The sequence below is a fragment of the Salmo salar genome, chromosome ssa20 (assembly GCF_905237065.1).
Source record: "Salmo salar chromosome ssa20, Ssal_v3.1, whole genome shotgun sequence".
Taxonomy (NCBI): domain Eukaryota; kingdom Metazoa; phylum Chordata; class Actinopteri; order Salmoniformes; family Salmonidae; genus Salmo; species Salmo salar.
In genome coordinates, this window is record NC_059461.1 from 95,176,500 (window position 1) to 95,193,630 (window position 17,131).

Sequence of the window (17,131 nt, forward strand, 5' to 3'; positions counted from 1 at the left end):
GTAAATAGACGGCTATGAAAAATACAGATGAGAACTCTCTTGGTAGAGAGCATATGTTTAAAGTACTTAAGTAAAAATACTTTAAAGTACTACTTAAGTAGTTTTTGGGGGTCATGTCTGTACTTTACTTTACTGTTTCTATTTTTGACAACTTTTACTTCACTCCATTCCTAAAGAAAATACATTTTCACTGACAATCAAAAGTACTCGTTACATTTTGATTGCTTAGCAGAACAGGAAAATGGTCCAATTCACAGATGTATCATTCTAAATAAGAATTTGTTCTTAACTGACTTGCCTAGTTAAATAAAGGTTAAAAAATATTTTATAAAAAGAACATCCCTGGTCATCCCTACTGCCTCTGATCTGGCGGACTCCCTAAACACAAATGCTTCATTTGTAAAATATGTCTGAGTGTTGGAGTGTACCCCTGGCTATCTGTAAATGATGTCTGAGTGTTGGAGTGTACCCCTGGCTATCTGTAAACTATGTCTGAGTGTTGGAGTGTTCCCCTGGCTACCTGTAAAGTATGGCTGAGTGTTGGAGTGTACCCCTGGCTATCTGTAAACTATGTCTGAGTGTTGGAGTGCTCCCCTGGGTATCTCTAAACTATGTCTGAGTGTTGGAGTATTCCCCTGGCTACCTGTAAAGTATGGCTGAGTGTTGGAGTGTACCCCTGGCTATCTGTAAACTATGTCTGAGTGTTGGAGTGCTCCCCTGGCTATCTGTAAACTATGTCTGAGTGGTTCCCTGGCTATCTGCAAGTCATGTCTGAGTGTTGGAGTGTTCCCCTGGCTATCTGTAAATTATGTCTGAGTGTTGGAGCATTCACCTGGCTATCTGTAAATGATGTCTGAGTGTTGGAGTATTCACCTGCCTATCTGTAAACTATGTCTGAGTGTTGGAGTGTACCCCTGGCTATCTGTAAATGATGTCTGAGTGTTGGAGTGTGCCCCTGGCTATCTGTAAATGATGTCTGAGTGTTGGAGTGTTCCCCTGGTTATCTGTAAATGATGTCTGAGTGTTGGAGTGTACCCCTGGCTATCTGTAAATGATGTCTGAGTGTTGGAGTGTGCCCCTGGCTATCTGTAAATGATGTCTGAGTGTTGGAGTGTTCCCCTGGCTATCTGTAAATGATGTCTGAGTGTTGGAGTGTTCCCCTGGCTATCTGTAAATGATGTCTGAGTGTTGGAGTGTTCCCCTGGCTATCTGTAAATGATGTCTGAGTGTTGGAGTGTACCCCTGGCTATCTGTAAATCATGTCTGAGTGTTGGAGTATTCCCCTGGCTATCTGTAAATCATGTCTGAGTGTTGGAGTGTTCTGCAGGCAGTCTGTAAATGATGTCTGAGTGTTGGAGTATTCCTCTGGCGATCTGTAAATGATGTCTGAGTGTTGGAGTGTACCCCTGGCTATCTGTAAACTATGTCTGAGTGTGCCCCTGGCTATCTGCAAGTCATGTCTGAGTGTTGGAGTGTTCCCCTGGCTATCTGTAAACTATGTCTGAGTGTTGGAGTGTTCCCCTGGCTACCTGTAAAGTATGTCTGAGTGTTGAAGTGTGCCCCTGGCTATCTGTAAACTATGTCTGAGTGTTGGAGTGTTCCCCTGGCTATCTGTAAATGATGTCTGAGTGTTGGAGTGTTCCCCTGGCTATCTGTAAATCATGTCTGAGTGTCAGAGTGTAGCCCTGGCTACCTGTAAATCATGTCTGAGTATTGGAGTGTACCCCTGGCTATCTGTAAATCATGTCTGAGTGTTGGAGTGTACCCCTGGCTGTCTGAAAGTCATGTCTGAGTGTTGGACTCTACCTCAGGCGAGCAATATCTCAAGACTTCCTTAATATTAGACATGGACACAAACCACCAGCCCTCGTCTTACCCGATGTAGCTGTTCTGTCCTGCCAATGCACAGCCACGACCCGGTGAAACAGAAAATATTACAGTTTTTAACCTGTTAGGGCTAGGGGGCAGCATTGACACGGCTGGATAAAAAACATACCCGATTTAATCTGGTTACCACTCCTACTCAGTAACTAGAATATGCATATACTTATTACATATGGATAGAAAACACCCTAAATTTTCTAAAACTGTTTGAATGGTGTCTGTGAGTATAACAGAACTCAAATGGCAGGTCAAAACCTGAGAGATTCCTTTACAGGAAGTGGCCTGTCTGACCATTTCTGGAACTTCTTTGCCATCTCTATCATTTACTAAGGATCTCTGCTCTAACGTGACACTTCCCACGTCGTCCATAGGCTCTCAGAGCCCGGGAAAAAAGAGAATGTCGTCATTCCAGCCCCAGGCTGAAACACATTATCGCCTTTCTCAAGTGGCCCATCAAGAGACACTAGCTTATGCGCGTGACCCCGACCGCCCCCGCCTTTGGGATTTTTTCCTCTGTTTGCCGAAAAGGAGATTCCCTGTCGGAATATTATCGCTTTCTACGAGAAAAATGACGTAAAAATTGATTTTAAACAGCGGTTGACATGCTTCGACGTACGGCAATGGAATACTTTGAATTTTATTGTCAGGAATTGCGCCAAGCGCGACACTTCTTTACTATTTCGGATAGTGTCTGGAACGCACGAACAAAACGCCGCTATTCGGATATAACGATGGATTATTTTGGACCAAACCAACATTTGTTATTGAAGTAGACGTCCTGGGTGTGCATTCTGACGAAGACAACAAAAGGTAATGACATTTTTATAATAGTAAATATGATTATGGTGAGTGCTAAACTTGCCGGGTGTCTAAATAGCGAGCCCGTGATGCCTGGGCTATGTACTTAGAATATTGCAAAATGTGCTTTCACCAAAAAGCTATTTTAAAATCGGACATATCGAGTGCATAGAGGAGGTCTGTATCTATAATTCTTAAAATAATTGTTATGCTTTTTGTGAACGTTTATCGTGAGTAATTTAGTAAAATGTTAGCGAATTCCCCGTAAGTTTGCGGGGGTATGCTAGTTCTGAACGTCACATGCTAATGTAAAAAGCTGGTTTTTGATATAAATATGAACTTGATTGAACAAAACATGCATGTATTGTATAACATAATGTCCTAGGGTTGTCATCTGATGAAGATCATCAAAGGTGAGTGCTGCATTTAGCTGTCTTCTGGGTTTTGGTGACATTATATGCTGGCTTGAAAAATGGGTGTCTGATTATTTCTGGCTTGGTACTCTGCTGACATAATCTAATGTTTTGCTTTCGTTGTAAAGCCTTTTTGAAATCGGACAGTGTGGTTAGATTAACGAGAGTCTTATCTTTAAATGGCTGTAAAATAGTCATATGTTTGAGAAATTGAAGTAATAGGATTTTGAAGATTTTGAAAATCGCGCCACAGGCTGGCAGTGGCTGTTACGTAGGTGGGACGAATTCGTCCCGCCGGTCCCATAGAGGTTAATGTCCCGTTGGTAGGATAGCCTCGACTGGAGATCATCCAGTTTATTCTCCAGTGATTGCACATTAGCTAATAGAGCAGATGGTAAAGGCAGGTTACTCACTCGCGGACAAATTCTCACAAGGCATCCTGATCTCTGCCCCCTGTATTTCCGTCTTTTTTTCACGCAAATGATGGGGATTTGGGCCTGGTGTCGGAGAAGCAGCATATCCTTCGCATCGGACTCATTAAAGAAAAAAACCTTCATCCAGTTCGAGGTGAGTAATCGCTGTTTTGATTTCCAGAAGCTCTTTTCGGTCATAAGAGACGGTAGCAGCGACATTATGTACAAAATGAGTTACAAACAATGAAAAAAAACACACAAAAAAGCACAGTTGGATAGGAGCCCATAAAACGTCAGCCGCACACTCCTGCGCCATTATTAATCATGGACCTACTGAGAACGGTCAGGACTGACTACATATCTCCCTTCAGCAGGATATATCATCAGGAAACACTGAGAACGGTCAGGAGGACTGACTACATATCTCCCTTCAGCAGGATATATCATCAGGGAACACTGAGAACGGTCAGGACTGACTACATATCTCCCTTCAGCAGGATATATCATCAGGGAACACTGAGAACGGTCAGGAGGACTGACTACATATCTCCCTTCAGCAGGATATATCATCAGGGAACACTGAGAACGGTCAGGAGGACTGACTACATATCTCCCTTCAGCAGGATATATCATCAGGGAACACTGAGAACGGTCAGGAGGACTGACTACATATCTCCCTTCAGCAGGATATATCATCAGGGAACACTGAGAACGGTCAGGAGGACTGACTACATATCTCCCTTCAGCAGGATATATCATCAGGGAACACTGAGAACGGTCAGGAGGACTGACTACATATCTCCCTTCAGCAGGATATATCATCAGGGAACACTGAGAACGGTCAGGAGGACTGACTACATATCTCCCTTCAGCAGGATATACATGTATCACCCTAGCGTTGCATCAATCATCAGTGAACACATGAATGTCAGGATATCAGCCTTGACATGATTGGATTGGCACAAAGACATTGGGAACTGTAACGCCCTGGCCATAGAGAGGGGTTTTTGTTCTTTATTTTGGTTAGGCCAGGGTGTTACATTGGGTGGGTGTTCTATGTTCCTTTTTCTATGTTTTTGTATTTCTTCGTTTTGGGCCGTGTGTGGCTCCCAATCAGGCACAGCTGAAGCTCGTTGTTGCTGATTGGGAGTCACACATAAGGAGCATGTTTTTCCTTTGGGTTTTGTGGGTAATTGTTTCTGTTCAGTGTGTTTCCTGTCAGTACTGTTTGGCTGTCGGTTTTCCTGTTTTTTTGTATAGTGTTCTCTTTGTTTGAGTTAAATGTCAAGATGAACACTAACTCCGCTTCTTCCGACGACAGCCCTTACAGGAACATGATATTCATTTCACTAGAGGGGGAAAAGGGACAACCCCTCAGACAATACATGTGCAGTATATACTTGTAGAGATTATAGTAAAGACAGACCACAATCAGTTAAAAAATAAACATCCCATTTATTTGTACTGACACCATGAGACTCCACAGAGTCGTCAAGTCTTTGTCTAGAGATGTGTTTGGGCACTACAGGTGAGTCCAGGTGGATATACCTGTCTGTCCAACAGATTTACCAAGCGTTGCTCTTCGCTGTCTGAAAAACACAAACTTTGACCTAGCTGAAACACACACCACTCAATTTTTTTCTTTGTGTTTCTAAAGGTAAAACAATGTACAAAAAAAGCAAGTCTGGAAATACTATAAAAACATGTTTTACTTTTCCTCTCATTGTTCACGCTCCGTTCTCTCTCTGAAGAAAACTATGCACTGATCTCTACTGAGCTGATGCTTGTTAGGCAGCCAACGACTACATGGATGCAGATAACTAATGGAACGCGAGACTGAGGCCAGGCTGATTCAAGCTGATTCCAGTATTACGACAGCCAGACAGACAGACAGCCAGACAGCCAGACAGCCAGACAGAGACAGCCAGACAGAGAGCCAGCCAGACAGCCAGACAGACAGAGACAGCCAGACAGCCAGCCAGACAGACAGACAGAGACAGCCAGACAGAGACAGCCAGCCAGACAGACAGCCAGCCAGCCAGACAGAGACAGACAGACAGCCAGCCAGCCAGCCAGACAGACAGACAGACAGACAGACAGACAGACAGACAGACAGACAGACAGACAGACAGACAGCCAGCCAGCCAGACAGAGACAGCCAGACAGACAGACAGCCAGACAGCCAGACAGACAGACAGACAGACAGACAGACAGACAGACAGTCAGCTAGCCATCCAAAACACCTCAACAGCAGCTTTCAGGGAATTGTTCACACTCTGTAGAGCCTCAGAGCCGTTGGGGGCACTGCCTGGAAGCAGTTTAGATGCCAGTCACCAGGCAATGACAAGAAAACAACAGCCCATAAAGTTAAAGTAATCTACGTCCCAAATGGCACCCTATTCCCTACATAGTGCGCTAATTTTGACCGGGCCCATAAGGCACTATATAGGGAATAGGGTACCATTTGGGATGCACACTAAATGATTAAACTCGAGTGCACAGTTACAGTACAACACTACAAGTGATGCTTGGAAAGAACTGCCAAAACATACTAAATAAAGTTTAGTTCCGCTCCCAGAAAATAATTGTTGTTTTTTAACCATCCTTCATCTGTAAACAATCTGTTGCTTTGTTGGTATAAGGAGTGGATTTCCTTGGCAGGCCCTGGGCCTGATTGGCTGATGGATATGGTTTGTTGGTATCAGGAGTGGATCCCCTTGGCAGGCCCTGGTCCCGATTGGCTGATGGGTATGGTTTGTTGGTATCAGGAGTGGATTTCCTTGGCAGGCCCTGGGCCTGATTGGCTGATGCGTAAGGCCAGAGCAAGCAGACAGTCTGAGGAAGGGAGGGATGGAAGGAACGAGGGATGAGGAAAGGAGGAGAGGTCCAGTCCCTCCGAGTAAAGGAGGATGGAGGGATGGAGGAGGCGGAGGCCTCACCAAGAAGCTGAAGGCACCAGAGGAACAGAGAGGAGCAGCGCAATAGTCCATGGCCATGTCAGACCCCATGGTAGCAGGCTGTGAACCGAACGCTGACCACTCTTCACCCGGACACCTAGAGATGGAAGGATGGAGGGAGACAGGGGGAATGGAGGGATGGAAGGATGGAGGGAGACAGGGGGAATGGAGGGATGGAGGGAGACAGGGAACAAAGGGATGGATGGGGAGAAAGGGAATGGAGGGATGGAAGGATGGAGGGAGACAGGGGGAATGGAGGGATGGAGGGAGACAGGGAATGGAGGGATGGAGGGAGACAGGGGGAATGGAGGGATGGAGGGAGACAGGGAACAAAGGGATGGATGGGGAGACAGGGAATGGAGGGATGGAGGGAGACAGTGGGAAAGGAGGGATGGAGGGAGACAGGGGGAAAGGAGGGATGGAGGGATGGAGGGAGACAGAGAGAACAACAACTTTAGTGACTAGAGAGCAGAGAGCAGAGGACTAAAGGCAGCCTGGAGTCCAAACTGAAACTCCATTTCATTATTGTTTGACATCACTGAGAAAACACTAGTGAAACAGAACGACATTCAGTTTGGATTCTGGGTTAGACAACAAACTCCTTAAATAGTCAGCATTTAAAGGAAAAATAACAAGTTAAGACAGGCAGGCTTGTGCTATAAGAAAGCCAAACATTTCCAATCAACAGAACCACATTTTTATAGGGACTGTTTTCTTCCCAGACACAAATTAAGCTAAAATAATTCACAAGCACACACAGCACACACAGCAGTCTGAAGTGTGCTAATCTTTGACATGAATTGTTAGCAGCTTTGAAAATGCAGAAATGAATCTTTCCTCTGGCAGAGAAAGAGAAAACAACACATTTATATGTCTGATCAGAACAACTGTAGAAAATTGTCAACTTTACATTTGTCTTGTTTGATAGTTAAATGGCTGTGCAGTGGCGTAGGTGGGTGTGTGTTCAGTGGTGTATGTGTTTGTGAGTGAGTGTGTGCAGTGGTGTGTGTGTGTGTGTGTGTGGAGGTGGTTAAAACAGTATTAGCCAAGGGAAACTTGGCTGAGGCAACAGCTGTGGCTGTGGTGACTCAATGAAGCACTTTAAAAGCCCAGTGCAGTCAAAAACGTGATATTCCTGTGTTTTATATATATATATATATATATTATTTCCACACTATGAGGTTGGAAAAATGCTGTGAAATTGTTAAAATGATGATAATGTATTTTTATTGTACGAGGGGATTGAAAAGACAGCCCTGTTTTGGTGGGATGTAGTTTTGGCTTGCCTGGTGACGTCACCAAATTAGTGTATAGACCAATAAGAAAGAGAATTCCAAAGCTCTCTGCCAATAACAGATCGTTTTCAGTTTTCCCCTCCCCAATCAGACCACTCCCAGACAGCCATGGCAAAATTCTTGCTTGGGAAATCGCCCTTTGCTAAGAAACCAATTTTTGTTTCTTTTCAACATTTTTTAAATAAAATAATTCACAGTAAGGTACGTAATTGTTACCTAGAAATGATTTGATATTGCAATAAAAACGACTGCATTAGACTTTTAACTGTCACGTCCTGACCAGTATAAGGGGTTATTTGTTATTGTAGTTTGGTCAGGACGTGGCAGGGGGGTGTGTTTGTTTCGAGTGTTTCGGGGTTTGTTGGGTTATGTTCTTTGTTAGTTTAGTTCTATGTTAGTTCTAGTATGTCTATTTCTATGTGGTGTTTATTGGGTTGACCTTCAATTGGAAGCAGCTGTTCCTAGTCCTATTTAAGAGGGGGTGTTTTTTTTCTATGGGATTTTGTGGGTAGTTGTTCCTTGTTTAGTGTTTGTTGCACCCGACAGGACTGTTTTTATTTTTATTAATTTTTTTATACGTATTTAGTTGTTTCTCCTTCTTCAAAATAAAAAGAAGATGAGTATACACGTTCCCGCTGCGTTTTGGTCCGATCCTTACGACAACCGTGACATTAACAGAATATCGGTAGAAATAAAAGGCGGATTTTGGTGTATTTGATTAGTCCATTAACTCCTATTCTAGTAAATGGAAAAACAAGGTAGTATATAAGCGAAATACCACAATGTGTGTTGGGTTGAGTGTGTTACCAGAGTCTTGTCTTACCTGAAGAGGTGAGTACTCTGACCTGGGAGCTGGTAGCTCCCTCTCCACCCTCACTCACAGCCCGCACCTCAATGATGTAGGAGCCCCCCTCCGGGAGAGAGAGGACGGCTGACGGGGTGATGGTCCTCACCACCTGATTGTGGACACGCCCCTCCTGACTCAACAACACCTGTGGTTGGACCCAGAACCAATCAATCAGACAGCGTCACTCAATCATCAGCCATTCAGTCACTAGATCACCAGTCAGTCAATCAATCAATCCATCAATCAAATTTTAGGACCCACAAAACAACACCACCCCCTTCTCCACACACACAGATGACGCTGCTGATGTAATACACGTAGAGAAATAGTGTTGGTCTTCTTTTTCCTTCATGACTGACTGCTCCTGGTCTACAGCCTCTCAGGTTGACTGCTCCTGGTCTACAGCACCTCAGGACTGACTGCTCCTGGTCTACAGCACATCAGGTTGACTGCTCCTGGTCTACAGCACCTCAGGTTGACTGCTCCTGGTCTACAGCACCTCAGGTTGACTGCTCCTGGTCTACAGCACCTCAGGTTGACTGCTCCTGGTCTACAGCACCTCAGGACTGACTGCTCCTGGTCTACAGCACCTCAGGACTGACTGTTCCTGGTCTACAACACCTCAGGTTGACTGCTCCTGGTCTACAGCCTCTCAGGTTGACTGCTCCTGGTCTACAGCACCTCAGGACTGACTGCTCCTGGTCTACAGCACCTCAGGTTGACTGCTCCTGGTCTACAGCACCTCAGGACTGACTGCTCCTGGTCTACAGCACCTCAGGTTGACTGCTCCTGGTCTACAGCACCTTAGGATTGACCTATCCTGACCTACAGCACCTTAGGATTGACCTATCCTGACCTACAGCACCTTAGGATCGACCTATCCTGACCTACAGCACCCAAACAGATGCTTCATTGGGTTATGAATATAACCTTGGTTCCCTGCAGGAGAAGACATTACACAATATAACAATGAAAGAAAATCAAGCAGATACTGTTTCTATAGACAGTGTCTTATTCCTGCAGCCATTTTATACAATGCTTCAGTTGCAATAGCCTTCCTCTGGTCAACATGCCACAGTAGACATTGTTTCATACCTGTAGGCTATGTTTATTCAGATGGGTCACTGCCGGAGCTACTAAGACCTAAACAGATGCTGGCCCTGTGGTTACTGGCCCCAGCCGTCTTCTGTAGAGTACTAATGATGTTGGCTATAGGCAGTTTGTATCTGGCTGTTTAATTAGTTTTTTTACAACCTTTATTAGAGGATGACTGAGAAGACATTGTCATTTACACCAACTGACCTGAGGAAGGGTAGCAGGGAAGGTGAGTTAGCTGGGGGATCATTAAGATACTATATACAGTATGATATTATGGGAACCAGGACACCGGTACCAATATTGAATGACCAGAAGTTGAGAGGAATGAGTATTAGTTGAGAGGAATGAGTATTAGCTGAGATGAATGAGTATTAGCTGAGATGAATGAGTATTAGCTGAGATGAATGAGTATTAGCTGAGAGGAATGAGTATTAGCTGAGGTGAATGAGTATTAGCTGAGAGGAATGCTGAGAGGAATGAGTATTAGCCGAGAGGAATGAGTATTAGCCGAGAGGAATGAGTATTAGCCGAGAGGAATGAGTATTAGCTGAGGTGAATGAGTATTAGCTGAGAGGAATGAGTATTAGCTGAGGTGAATGAGTATTAGCTGAGGTGAATGAGTATTAGCTGAGAGGAATGCTGAGAGGAATGAGTATTAGCTGAGAGGAATGAGTATTAGTTGAGAGGAATGAGTATTAGCTGAGGTGAATGAGTATTAGCTGAGAGGAATGAGTATTAGCTGAGGTGAATGAGTATTAGCTGAGGTGAATGAGTATTAGCTGAGAGGAATGCTGAGAGGAATGAGTATTAGCTGAGAGGAATGAGTATTAGTTGAGAGGAATGAGTATTAGCTGAGGTGAATGAGTATTAGCTGAGAGGAATGAGTATTAGCTGAGAGGAATGAATATTAGCTGAGAGGAATGAGTATTAGCCGAGAGGAATGAGTATTAGCCGAGAGGAATGAGTATTAGTTGAGATGAATGAGTATTAGTTGAGATGAATGAGTATTAGTTGAGAGGAATGAGTATTAGCTGAGGTGAATGAGTATTAGTTGAGAGGAATGAGTATTAGCTGAGGGGAATGAGTATTAGCTGAGAGGTATGAGTATTAGCTGAGGGGAATGAGTATTAGTTGAGGTGAATGAGTATTAGCTGAGAGGAATGAGTATTAGCTGAGGGGAATGAGTATTAGTTGAGAGGAATGAGTATTAGCTGAGAGGAATGAGTATTAGTTGAGAGGAATGAGTATTAGCTGAGGTGAATGAGTATTAGCTGAGAGGAATGAGTATTAGCTGAGAGGAATGAATATTAGCTGAGAGGAATGAGTATTAGCCGAGAGGAATGAGTATTAGCCGAGAAGAATGAGTATTAGTTGAGATGAATGAGTATTAGCTGAGAGGAATGAGTATTAGCTGAGAGGAATGAATATTAGCTGAGAGGAATGAGTATTAGCCGAGAGGAATGAGTATTAGCCGAGAAGAATGAGTATTAGTTGAGATGAATGAGTATTAGCTGAGATGAATGAGTATTAGCTGAGATGAATGAGTATTAGCTGATGTGAATGAGTATTAGCTGAGAGGAATGAGTATTAGCTGAGGTGAATGAGTATTAGCTGAGAGGAATGCTGAGAGGAATGAGTATTAGCTGAGAAGAATGAGTATTAGCTGAGAGGAATGAGTATTAGTTGAGAGGAATGAGTATTAGCTGAGAGGAATGAGTATTAGCTGAGGTGAATGAGTATTAGCTGAGAGGAATGCTGAGAGGAATGAATATTAGCTGAGAGGAATGAGTATTAGCTGAGAGGAATGAGTATTAGTTGAGAGGAATGAGTATTAGCTGAGGTGAATGAGTATTAGCTGAGAGGAATGAGTATTAGCTGAGAGGAATGAGTATTAGCCGAAAGGAATGAGTATTAGCTGAGATGAATGAGTATTAGCCGAGAGGAATGAGTATTAGTTGAGATGAATGAGTATTAGTTGAGATGAATGAGTATTAGCTGAGAGGAATGAGTATTAGCTGATAGGAATGAGTATTAGTTGAGAGGAATGAGTATTAGCTGAGGTGAATGAGTATTAGTTGAGAGGTATGAGTATTAGCTGAGGGGAATGAGTATTAGTTGAGGTGAATGAGTATTAGCTGAGAGGAATGAGTATTAGCTGAGAGGAATGAGTATTAGTTGAGAGGAATGAGTATTAGCTGAGAGGAATGAGTATTAGCTGAGAGGAATGAGTATTTGCTGAGAGGAATGAGTATTAGCTGAGAGGAATGAGTATTAGCTGAGAGGAATGAGTATTAGTTGAGAGGAATGAGTATTAGCTGGGAGGAATGAGTATTAGTTGAGATGAATGAGTATTAGCTAAGGTGAATGAGTATTAGCTGAGAGGAATTAGTTAGTTGAGAGGAATGAGTATTAGCTGAGGGGAATGAGACCTGGCCAGTAGAGTAAAGAGACCTGGCCAGTATGGTAAAGAGACCTGGCCAGTATAGTAAAGAGACCTGGCCAGTAGAGTAAAGAGACCTGGCCAGTAGAGTAAAGAGACCTGGCCTGTAGAGTAAAGAGACCTGGCCAGTAGAGTAAAGAGACCTGGCCAGTACAGTAAAGAGACCTGGCCAGTAGGGTAAAGAGACCTGGCCAGTAGAGTAAAGAGACCTGGCCAGTAGAGTAAAGAGACCTGGCCAGTAGAGTAAAGCGACCTGGCCAGTACAGTAAAGAGACCTGGCCAGTAGAGTAAAGAGACCTGGCCAGTAGAGTAAAGAGACCTGGCCAGTAGAGTAAAGAGACCTGGCCAGTACAGTAAAGAGACCTGGCCAGTAGAGTTAGGAGACCTGGCCAGTAGAGTAAAGAGACCTGGCCAGTAGAGTAAAGAGACCTGGCCAGTAGAGTAAAGAGACCTGGCCAGTAGAGTAAAGAGACCTGGCCAGTAGAGTAAAGAGACCTGGCCAGTATAGTAAAGAGACCTGGCCAGTCGAGTAAAGAGACCTGGCCAGTCGAGTAAAGAGACCTGGCCAGTATAGTAAAGAGACCTGGCCAGTAGAGTAAAGAGACCTGGCCAGTAGGGTAAAGAGACCTGGCCAGTAGAGTAAAGCGACCTGGCCAGTAGGGTAAAGAGACCTGGCCAGTAGAGTAAAGAGACCTGGCCAGTAGAGTAAAGAGACCTGGCCAGTAGAGTAAAGAGACCTGGCCAGTAGAGTAAAGCGACCTGGCCAGTACAGTAAAGAGACCTGGCCAGTACAGTAAAGAGACCTGGCCAGTACAGTAAAGAGACCTGGCCAGTAGAGTAAAGAGACCTGGCCAGTAGAGTAAAGAGACCTGGCCAGTAGAGTAAAGAGACCTGGCCAGTATAGTAAAGAGACCTGGCCAGTACAGTAAAGAGACCTGGCCAGTACAGTAAAGAGACCTGGCCAGTAGAGTAAAGAGACCTGGCCAGTAGAGTAAAGAGACCTGGCCAGTAGAGTTAGGAGACCTGGCCAGTACAGTAAAGAGACCTGGCCAGTAGAGTAAAGAGACCTGGCCAGTAGAGTAAAGAGACCTGGCCAGTATAGTAAAGAGACCTGGCCAGTATAGTAAAGAGACCTGGCCAGTAGAGTAAGGAGACCTGGCCAGTAGAGTAAAGAGACCTGGCCAGTAGAGTAAAGAGACCTGGCCAGTAGAGTAAAGAGACCTGGCCAGTAGAGTAAAGAGACCTGGCCAGTACAGTAAAGAGACCTGGCCAGTAGAGTAAAGAGACCTGGCCAGTACAGTAAAGAGACCTGGCCAGTAGAGTAAAGAGACCTGGCCAGTAGAGTAAAGAGACCTGGCCAGTAGAGTAAAGAGACCTGGCCAGTAGAGTAAAGAGACCTGGCCAGTACAGTAAAGAGACCTGGCCAGTAGAGTAAAGAGACCTGGCCAGTAGGGTAAAGAGACCTGGCCAGTAGAGTTAGGAGACCTGGCCAGTACAGTAAAGAGACCTGGCCAGTAGAGTTAGGAGACCTGGCCAGTACAGTAAAGAGACCTGGCCAGTAGAGTAAAGAGACCTGGCCAGTAGAGTAAAGAGACCTGGCCAGTAGAGTAAGGAGACCTGGCCAGTAGAGTAAAGAGACCTGGCCAGTAGAGTAAAGAGACCTGGCCAGTAGAGTAAAGAGACCTGGCCAGTACAGTAAGGAGACCTGGCCAGTATAGTAAAGAGACCTGGCCAGTACAGTAAAGAGACCTGGCCAGTAGAGTAAAGAGACCTGGCCAGTAGAGTAAAGAGACCTGGCCAGTAGAGTAAAGAGACCTGGCCAGTACAGTAAGGAGACCTGGCCAGTATAGTAAAGAGACCTGGCCAGTACAGTAAAGAGACCTGGCCAGTACAGTAAAGAGACCTGGCCAGTAGAGTAAAGAGACCTGGCCAGTAGAGTAAAGAGACCTGGCCAGTAGAGTAAGGAGACCTGGCCAGTAGAGTAAAGAGACCTGGCCAGTAGAGTAAAGAGACCTGGCCAGTAGAGTAAAGAGACCTGGCCAGTATAGTAAAGAGACCTGGCCAGTAGGGTAAAGAGACCTGGCCAGTAGAGTAAAGAGACCTGGCCAGTAGGGTAAAGAGACCTGGCCAGTAGGGTAAAGAGACCTGGCCAGTAGAGTAAAGAGACCTGGCCAGTAGGGTAAAGAGACCTGGCCAGTAGAGTAAAGAGACCTGGCCAGTAGAGTAAAGAGACCTGGCCAGTAGAGTAAAGAGACCTGGCCAGTAGGGTAAAGAGACCTGGCCAGTAGGGTAAAGAGACCTGGCCAGTATAGTAAAGAGACCTGGCCAGTAGAGTAAAGAGACCTGGCCAGTAGAGTAAAGAGACCTGGCCAGTAGAGTAAAGAGACCTGGCCAGTATAGTAAAGACACCTGGCCAGTAGGGTAAAGAGACCTGGCCAGTAGAGTAAAGAGACCTGGCCAGTAGAGTAAAGAGACCTGGCCAGTAGAGTAAAGAGACCTGGCCAGTAGAGTAAAGAGACCTGGCCAGTAGAGTAAAGAGACCTGGCCAGTACAGTAAAGAGACCTGGCCAGTAGAGTTAGGAGACCTGGCCTGTAGAGTAAAGAGACCTGGCCAGTAGAGTTAGGAGACCTGGCCTGTAGAGTAAAGAGACCTGGCCAGTAGAGTTAGGAGACCTGGCCTGTAGAGTAAAGAGACCTGGCCAGTAGAGTAAAGAGACCTGGCCAGTACAGTAAAGAGACCTGGCCAGTACAGTAAGGAGACCTGGCCAGTAGAGTAAAGAGACCTGGCCAGTAGAGTAAAGAGACCTGGCCAGTAGAGTAAAGAGACCTGGCCAGTAGAGTAAAGAGACCTGGCCAGTATAGTAAAGAGACCTGGCCAGTATAGTAAAGAGACCTGGCCAGTAGAGTAAAGAGACCTGGCCAGTAGAGTAAAGAGACCTGGCCAGTAGAGTAAAGAGACCTGGCCAGTAGAGTAAAGAGACCTGGCCAGTAGAGTAAAGAGACCTGGCCAGTAGAGTTAGGAGACCTGGCCAGTAGGGTAAAGAGACCTGGCCAGTACAGTAAAGAGACCTGGCCAGTAGAGTTAGGAGACCTGGCCAGTAGAGTAAAGAGACCTGGCCAGTAGGGTAAAGAGACCTGGCCAGTAGAGTAAAGAGACCTGGCCAGTAGAGTAAAGAGACCTGGCCAGTACAGTAAAGAGACCTGGCCAGTAGAGTAAAGAGACCTGGCCAGTATAGTAAAGAGACCTGGCCAGTAGAGTAAAGAGACCTGGCCAGTAGAGTAAAGAGACCTGGCCAGTAGAGTAAAGAGACCTGGCCAGTACAGTAAAGAGACCTGGCCAGTAGAGTAAAGAGACCTGGCCAGTACAGTAAGGAGACCTGGCCAGTAGAGTAAAGAGACCTGGCCAGTACAGTAAGGAGACCTGGCCAGTAGAGTAAAGAGACCTGGCCAGTACAGTAAGGAGACCTGGCCAGTAGAGTAAAGAGACCTGGCCAGTACAGTAAGGAGACCTGGCCAGTAGAGTAAAGAGACCTGGCCAGTAGAGTAAGGAGACCTGGCCAGTAGAGTAAAGAGACCTGGCCAGTAGAGTAAGGGGGGCGTACCTTGTATCCTATGACATCTGACTCGTTGTCTTTAGACTTAACCGGGTCCCAGTTTAATGACACGTTAGTTCCTTCCTGAATCCACACAAGGTTGGCTGGAGGCTGGACTGGAGCTGAGGAGAAAGCACAGGGATCAATCTTAACTTATCTCTTTCATCCATACATTTCATTGTCATCCATAGCAGAGTGTAGTTCAGTAAATAAGGTAAATTATAGTACTATTTCTTGCATGCAGAATAGCAAGCTGTCCATCTTAATACTACATGTGAAACGGTCTTTCAGAGTCATGTACCGGATATTATAAAACTGGTTGTTTGGATCCTGGACGCTGATTGGACGAGCAGCATTCTAAGCCGTGCTGTATTGGCTGTCCTATGCCTGCTAACTGCTCCTAATAAGAATATAATGTCTCTGTCTGAATCATCTCTTGTGTTTATCTCTACTAGAATATAATGTCTCTGTCTGAATCATCTCTTGTGTTTATCTCTACTAGAATATAATGTCTCTGTCTGAATCATCTCTTGTATTTATCTCTACTAGAATATAATGTCTCTGTCTGAATCATCTCTTGTATTTATCTCTACTAGAATATAATGTCTCTGTCTGAATCATCTCTTGTGTTTATCTCTACTAGAATATAATGTCTCTGTCTGAATCATCTCTTGTGTTTATCTCTACTAGAATATAATGTCTCTGTCTGAATCATCTCTTGTATTTATCTCTACTAGAATATCATGTTGCTGTCTGAATCATCTCCTGTTTTTATCTCATTATTTCCCCTTGCTTCCAGTCTAGTATTTAAACTCAGCAAAAAAAGAAACGTCCTCTCACTGTCAACTGCGTTTATTTTCAGCAAACGTAACATGTGTAAACATTTGTATGAACTTAACAAGATTCAACAACTAAAGACATAAACTGAACAAGTTCCACAGACATGTGACTAACAGGAATGGAATAATGTGTCCCTGAACAAAGGTGTGGTCAAAATCAAAAGTAACAGTCAGTATCTGGTGTGGCCACCAGCTGCATTAAGTACTGCAGTGCATCTGCTCCTCATGAACTGCACCAGATTTGCCAGTTCTTGCTGTGAGATGTTACCCCACTCTTCCACCAAGGCACCTGCAAGTTCCCGGACATTTCTGGGGGGAATGGCCCTAGCCCTCACCCTCTGATCCAACCGGTCCCAGACGTGCTCAATCGGATTGAGATCCGGGCTCTTCGCTGGCCATGGCAGAACACTGACATTCCTGTCTTGCAAGTAATCACACACCGAAGAATGAGCAGTATGGCTGGTGGCATTGTCATGCTGGAGGGTCATGTCAGGATGAGCCTGCAGAAAGGGTACCACATGAGGGAGGAGAATGTCTTCCCTGTAACGCACAGC

The 17,131-nt window shown here is 45.0% G+C and overlaps 1 protein-coding gene across 2 annotated transcripts in view; it reads right to left on the bottom strand.

The window, feature by feature from the left end:
* Window positions 1–5,615: 5,615 nt before the first annotated feature.
* cntn5 (contactin 5) overlaps window positions 5,616–17,131 on the bottom strand; it is a 488,559-nt gene continuing 477,043 nt past the window's right edge. For both annotated transcript variants that reach the window (XM_045704177.1, XM_045704176.1), the window contains exons 22-24: window positions 15,748–15,860; window positions 8,584–8,752; window positions 5,616–6,562 (exon numbers count right to left, since the gene is read on the bottom strand). In XM_045704177.1, coding sequence (XP_045560133.1) covers window positions 6,444–6,562; window positions 8,584–8,752; window positions 15,748–15,860 — 401 coding nt within the window. In that variant the 3' untranslated portion in view covers window positions 5,616–6,443. The remainder of the gene's footprint in view (window positions 6,563–8,583; window positions 8,753–15,747; window positions 15,861–17,131) is intronic.